General features: G+C 40.5%; 1 protein-coding gene across 1 annotated transcript in view; it reads left to right on the forward strand.

Annotated features, from left to right (window-relative positions):
• The window catches only part of LOC137979091 (rab3 GTPase-activating protein non-catalytic subunit-like), a 70,798-nt gene that overhangs the window by 38,124 nt on the left and 25,174 nt on the right, over positions 1 to 7,500 (forward strand). The window contains exons 25-31 of the mRNA XM_068826264.1: positions 1,052 to 1,227; positions 1,513 to 1,717; positions 2,950 to 3,147; positions 3,514 to 3,617; positions 4,576 to 4,642; positions 5,428 to 5,498; positions 6,365 to 6,400. Coding sequence (XP_068682365.1) covers positions 1,052 to 1,227; positions 1,513 to 1,717; positions 2,950 to 3,147; positions 3,514 to 3,617; positions 4,576 to 4,642; positions 5,428 to 5,498; positions 6,365 to 6,400 — 857 coding nt within the window. The remainder of the gene's footprint in view (positions 1 to 1,051; positions 1,228 to 1,512; positions 1,718 to 2,949; positions 3,148 to 3,513; positions 3,618 to 4,575; positions 4,643 to 5,427; positions 5,499 to 6,364; positions 6,401 to 7,500) is intronic.

A 7,500-nucleotide genomic window follows, 5' to 3' on the forward strand; every position in this document is an offset into this window, starting at 1 on the left:
GTGTTGCCGGAGAATGCGTGGCGGTTACTTAGCGACCGAATCTTCACGTGATACTCCATGTGGTGTGGGCCCACTTAACAACACCGAAATTACTGTAAGGGCCGATTTACACGATACGATTTTGTCGACAGGCCTACGAACATGACTTACGATTGTCGTTTTAAAACATGTTTTAAAATGCTACGACATTTTTTCTGACGTACACAACAATCGTAAATCATGTCGTGGGCCTGTCGTAAGCCATTGTCGCATGCGACAAAATCGTACCATGCAAATCGGCCCCAAGGAATGCGCAGGACACAGTAGGCTCAAGTCATAATCAGCAAACATATCATGGGGTAGTCTCCTTGAAGAGTGCCGTCCAAGGTTGTGGACAGCGGTTTGAGCAAAGTGAGTTTCGACCCATAGCAGAGGTCTCTTAAAATGGTTTGAGCTACCTTAAGCATTGCGAGTCGGAAGAAAAAATTGGTGTCAAGTTGAATGATTTACGTGTGCTACATTGAAATGTAGGAAAGCTCATGTGAGCTACATCGAGTGCTTGAGCGAACGGCGACGATGCGTAATACCCGATGTTGTTGAGAGTCGATCTGTGGATGTGTACGTCTGCCTTGCTGGTTCGAATTAATTATTCCTTCGTTCATCATAGGGAATGAAAGAAAAGTGAATTAAATCTGAATTCCGCGTTTGTGCGATCGCTTTCAGATGAAATGACCAAAATGCCACTTGCGGGCTCATTAAACTGGTGTATTTTGATAAAATCTTCGACTCCGAAAGTATGAGAAAATGTGGGTTCTTGTGGGTACGTCTGCGCCCAAAATGTCGTTTCACCATCGATCTGCATAAGTGAAGTCCATATTATTTGGAACTGTGTAAATAACTTTATTCGTGACCTCTCTTCGGGTCAGTAATCACATTGCGAAACAACCACATTTTGAATTATCAAAATATGAGTAGTCTTCCTAAAATACGCCTGCAGGCCACATTTGCTGTCGTAAATGAGTACAACAAATTTAACATTTAGTTGAGCTCATTTCCCCTTGACTTTTCGCAGGAGCGTTAACAAGTGAGATTTCGTCATCAAATGGGCATGACAATGCTGTATCGCCATGGTGGGAGAATATACGTCACGCGCTGGCCCAGTCTACTGCTACCAGGCGCGCTCTGTCGCTGGCTGCTGTGTGCCGAGCTGTTGCCATGGAAATCAGCACTGCATCCAGAAAAGTTGAGGTAAAACTTAGAAAGGCTCACTTGAGTTTTGAAAGTATGATATTCTTGGTTGTAATTGGCTGTAAAATCACAACCAATCAAGCAAAAGTAAAAGCACCCTCACGTTTTCCCGCGTTTGTCGCCGGTTGCGTGAATTTGCTTCGCGTTATGATTGGGTAATTGGATAGTCTTTCTCGCTTGTGATTGGCCAAAGTAATTACTGTGGTTTTGGTTACACGACACGCAATGCAAACCGCTGCTTTCGTGACACCAGCGTTGTTCATGTGAATTTTTGCTTTGCTGTAGGATGAAGACGAAGAAGCTGAAAGGGAGGAGTTGGCTGCGGGCGACTGGATATCAGTATCTGTAGAGATAGAACGTTGGAATCTACTGGTATGTCAGCTGACGGATTTGCAGGCTGTGGCAGGCTTTATTGCTAACCTAGCAACAAGGAGTGCTATCGAGACATGCGCGGCTGACAACAGTGGTTCAATTGGACTTTCTGTTGTTGGTAAGTAAGTCATACAATCGCGCCATGTTGGAACGTTTAGGGGACAAGGGCTGAATATCAATAGCGATTAAGGCTATCACCTTTTTCATGGATAACAGCATTTTATTGCTTCAAGCTCAAGGGTGAAGTATGCAATTAAGAGGTATTTGTATAATTCAAAGAAATTGTGATCCTTCAATCCACACTAACTTTTTGGAAATTAAAATTTTAGAGCTCATTGCTGTTAGACAAGCAACTTATATAAATTCAGGCGTGATCGGGAGTCGACCCCAGGACCGTGCGATTGCGCTGCACTTGCCCGTCCAACTGAGCTATCTTGTCATCTGGGGCCTGGTCAAGTTCAAGTTTATGCCCGGCCGTACGAGTTACGAAACTTCAAATTTTCTTTGTTAAAAAAATCTTTACTAACCCTTTTTAAAAACTATTTCAAATCGTGCTTGAATGTGCGGAGAACGACTGGAAAATGTAACGTGGCTCTGAATCCCCTCTAGAGAATTCTTTTACAACTTTGCCGAGAGTTTCATCTTAGCCTGCTAATCACTTTTCAGCGAAAAATGTGGGAAGCGTTTTTAAAGACAAAAGATATGACGTTTTTACATAGGTTTTTTGTTGCCATGGTAGCATATTAAGTCATAGCATCTTGTTAAGCAATTACTAGTGTTTCATTTGGTACCATAATTTTCGCCGTTACGTGAAACCGTTGGGTTCTTCCAAATAGTTTACTTTTGATGAAAGTCCTATAACTAGTTTGAGCCTCCTTAAAAAAAAGGGAAAGGAAAGACCCCACGTATTCTTGGATTTCACATGACGTCACGGCCGCCATGTTGGTGTCCCCAAACAATGAAGTGGAAGCCATGTTGGTGTCCCGATCCAATCCTCCGGGAATTGAAAGCTATTATTATGCTAACGTCTTCTTTTGTTTTCGTTGGAAAACATGGCTGTTGATCACGTGTGAAACCCAAGAATCGAAATCCCTGTGTAGTATTTTCTATCAAACTATATTTGCTTTGTGTGATTGTCAACCTGTTTGCAATGTGAACCTTAACTTTCGTTATTTGCGAGGGAAATTCCGTAATTTTATACGAGCCAGCGAGACTTGTGAGGCTAATGAGCACAAAAAAAAAACGAGGATTCATCAGCGGGACTTTTTGCATTCGGTCAATACGTTTATCAAAAAGTAAGCATGGTAGATAAAAGCAACCCTGCCGTTTTCCACCTTTTTTCCCTTGAAGGCTTCTTGAGTTCCGGACCGGGTGCAGCCTCCAAAGTACTATCAAGATTCATCACCAAGTTTAACATCCCAGCCACACACTTGGGGACACCGCGCGCTCGCGCACTGAGTAAAGTGGAAAGTCAAACGCAGAGTGAGACTGGGATTGAAGATCAACCTGAAATTGAACCGGAACCGGAATTGCAAACCGAACTGGAAGGTTTGTTGCTCCTTTTTTAAAAATTACATTTAAATTTAAAGTTTGTTTGTGTTCAAGGCAAGGGAATTAGTGTTGACCATTTACTAGCAGATCATGACGGCAAATCAATCTAGTGTTTGGTTGTAAGAGCTGCCAACCAACCCAGAGCAGTTCTCTAAACTACAAAATTGAGTTCCAAGTAGTATTGTTTCCTATGAAACCTCTGAGAATATTTTTTAATCTCTTCTCTTTCCTTAAGACCGCCGGCCTCAACTTTCAAGAGTTAACTCCCCACAATGTGGACATGCAGTGCATGATAAACTTTGCAGCTTCGTAAGACCAGAATATTCACCATCTGAGTTTTTCCGCTTTCTCTTTCTCTTTCAGGTCTTAGCGAGTTGAGACTAAGGTTCCCACACAGTTTGAATCAAGACGTGCTTTGGAGTTACTGTGTAATGGAATCAGCTTCCTACTGGAATAATAACAAGGAAGTAAGAGAATTTTGGACTCTTTGTTTCAGCCCGTTAAGGGGGATGCAAAAGGAAAAAGTGCCAAAGATGGGCATGCGGAATAGGGGAGCAACTGAAAAGCTTACGAGACAAAGTTCTCGCTCCCTCGTTTCACGCGGACATTCTCGCGCGCGCCTATTTTTCGCTTTACAGTCTAAAGTCATACTTAATTTAAGAGTAGAATGTACAACCAAGAGTGCCTGTGTTTCTTTTGAGACGCGCGCTTATATTTCTCGTTTCATGCTCGTCTCCCTTGTTTTACGTGCACAACCTTCGTTACGGGAGTCTTTCTCCTTCCGCGCGCGTTCGCCTTTTACAGCCGTACAACCCTTCTCCTTCAATCTCTAACATAGTCGGCATAAAGCACGTAGCCCTCCTTGCCTCCTCGAAGAACACGCTTAATCGTAACTAATCTCGTAATTAATCTCGAACATGATTGGTTATTAACAGCCCTGATTTTAGCATTAATAGGACACTTTGTAATGGAACAGTTGTGAAGCGTCATCAAACGCGCGGTAGTTGTACTTGAATCTTTTTTTCCTCTTCCAGTGCTATTAAAAAAAAAAACTAAGAAAAATTCAGCAGATTAAGCTGTAAAAATTTTGCCACCGTCATCTTCTCGTATTTTAATAGTTACGCTTAATTGATGAAAGGACTTCGTGTCGTACAATAGGCTAGTTTCGAATTGTGCAGCAACAAAAGAACAGAGTCGATGTTCAGGGGAATAATTTGCATTTTCCTTTGTTCTGAACAATACAAAATGCAAATTATTCTCCTGAACCTCGACTCTGTTCTTTTGTTGCGGCACAATTCGAAACTAGCCTATTGGGGAAGTAATCGTTCTCGAAATTTCAAATTACTCGCCCGATTACTCCCTGAATTGTACTCCACTCTGTCTATTACCATTATTAATCGACTAATACTTCTCTTTTCCGTGCAGGAAACCAATAAATTATTTCTTGCATTGGAATATTTACGATGTATTCATTCTTCTACCCTTCAACATGGTATGTCTCATTTACCTTATTATATGAAATTTTCGCGACACTTTAATTTCGCGATCTCTAGTAAGACGCTATTTAAAGGTATTTAACTTATCCTTGAAGCAAATAGAAAAACTTCATTTACAATAACGTCAAAATTTACAACAAGAGATGCAGCGATGGGTCTATATGAGAACAGTAACAACAAAGTTGTAACAATTTCCAAACGAATTTTACGCTTGTTCGTTAATTTTGGTCAATTGACCATGATGTCCCCAGTCGTTTGTGTACATTTCTGGATGGAAGCGGAATTATGAATCATAGTTTAAAATCTTTTAAGAATCACGAATCTTTGTTTTAAAAACTCGGGAATCGTGACTGACAACGACACTGAGGAAAGCCCAGTCCGATCCAGGGGACTGTACAAAATCACTCTTAAAAATCACGAATCATTGAAGTAAAAACCAAGGAATGAAGAATATATTAAGACTCGAATGATTTCGCCTCTATCCTGGATTGTAAATGTCTTGGTATGAAGACGTTGCAATTGCCTCAGAATAGATAAAAACATGGTTCTGTCAACTTTTTAATGTTAATAAACTCGTCCTTTCTTCATTAATAGCTATTACTGATGTACTGTTATTCACTTAATTTTCGCGTCGTGTTATGTTCGCGACACTTATTGTTAATTTCGCGAGTAATGAGATACATTTATTTCTCAAAACTGTTTTCCATTCAGCTATCTTTTGAAAATCCGCAAAATCTTGTTCCTAATTTTTACAAGTCGTTAAATATTGTCTCCTTTTTAGGTCTAGCTGTTTTATTATGGAAGAGATATTTAAAAGATAAAATATCTGCTAGCGTTATGCTCATGGAGAAGGTTTGTAGTTGTAGCAGTCAGAGTATACCGTTTCTCTGGGATCTACAGTTTACTGTGCATGCTTTTGACACTAATCCGTGATAGAAATTAAAAGAACCTTTGTCCAGTTACCTGTTTGTTTCTCACCTATTTCGGCTTCGGAATCATCGGAATCTCGAAAGTCCCGAAACTATTCGGGCGTATTTCGGGTTACATAAAACGCTTTGTGCCTTCAAAAGGATAACGTTTCTAGTCATGCAACTTTGCAATTGTTTCGTTTTTACTAGCCACGAAAACATGTTTAAAGACCATTTTTTTTCGCAGAAGCAGCAGGTCATAGTTTTACAAATTGCTTTTCGGGCCCGAAAAGTTTTGGGGACTTAAAAGAAACACACCACTGACTCCCGCCAATAAGGCGGCGTGCATGGTTAGTTTGTTGAAAGTCCTTCGACTGGATATGTTAACCCTTTGACTCCCAAGAGTGATTGGTATGTAGATTCTCTTCAAAATTTCAATGAAACGTCAGTCAGACAGGCATTGAGAATGACCAATATTATCATCGGCTTAAGAGGTGTGATCTTGATAGAACACCAAATTCTCATGGCTGCCCAACAAAGAAATCCAAGATGCTAGTTAGGAGAATGAACATTTTGATCTTGGAAATGAAAGGTTTAATATTTTTTAAGATCATCGCAGTCATGAACGTTTGTTCAGCTATAATGAAAGAGAAGCCTGAAAAACTGTATTTCTTTTTTATTGAAAACTATATCATTGGATAACGCAATTCTAGAGTTTTGATTGGCTTAGCCATCATGGTATTTGAGCTATTATACCATGTTCAGCAAATATCAGTAACTTTACTCATCAGTATTTTGGTTCGTTGATAGGTTGGAAAAGCTCCCAAAGATCGGCTTTGTCGAAAGGTGTGTACTTCGTTAGTGACGATATTCATTGATTCATTGTTGTTTTTTAGATTGGTTTACTCTAGCGTCCGAAAACGAGCTTCTTCTTTGTTACTCAGTCCTTTTATCGTGACGCAAAAAGAGGGGTGGGGTGTGAGGGAGAAATAGACACCCAGCTTTATTCCCCGTCACACTCGACACAATAGAGAGTTTAAGACGAACGATAACGAAACAAAACAAGTAGGTTTAATGGGTAAAAACAATGGTTGTGCACGTGTGTTATATATCAGTTTTGGAACATTTCTCTGCCGTTCTCGGCGTCCTGACAACGACATCAAATACCAAATTTGAGATTATGTGGACCACGTGTCCCGATGACAAATTTTCTCTGCAAACATCCACACCGTTCTTACCACTGAATTTCATACCAGATTTGGTGGATCAAACTTTTCATGCAAAACGACCCTGAATAACCTCAAAATGATGGATTCCTTGCTTTAATTCCTCATAACTTTGTGAAATATAATCGTCCGGGTGAGTGCAATCCTGAGAAGGACTGTTTGACGCTGAGGATGACTTCCGCTCAGGTTGTCGAAACGTCTGTCAATGTCACCCAAAACAGTCCTTCTCAGGTCTACACTAGAGAAAACGACTACGAGTACGAGATTTTCTCATAGAAAAACAGTGAACGCGCACAAACTAGCGTCATTTTGGCGGGAAAAACGTGATACCGTCGTCATTTTAGTACGAGGTTTTGTAAAAATGTCGTTGTGCTTAAACAAGTCACCAACTATGTAGCAGTTTTGGCATTTTTCGATCAGGAAAAGACTCAGTTATCAGCAATAAGAATATTTGAGGAACCTATGCTGCTAACAAAGGGTACGATTAATCGCCAGTCAAGGTTATAAAATTTCTAAGTATTTTCGCAAAAAACAGGCAGTCAAATGTCGAACTCGTTCTCGTCGTCGCAGTTAAATCGAAAGGTCCCTACCCACCCAGACGATCGTACTTCACCAAGTTATAACTCCTTATTATATGGCAAGCACGTTTCACGCTAGATGGGGCTCTCTGATTCGCTGGTTTTTGATCAGGATTTTACAGTACGGAGCATTACCATTGAA

The sequence above is a fragment of the Montipora foliosa genome, chromosome 12 (assembly GCF_036669935.1).
Source record: "Montipora foliosa isolate CH-2021 chromosome 12, ASM3666993v2, whole genome shotgun sequence".
In the NCBI taxonomy this organism is placed as follows: Eukaryota; Metazoa; Cnidaria; class Anthozoa; order Scleractinia; family Acroporidae; genus Montipora; species Montipora foliosa.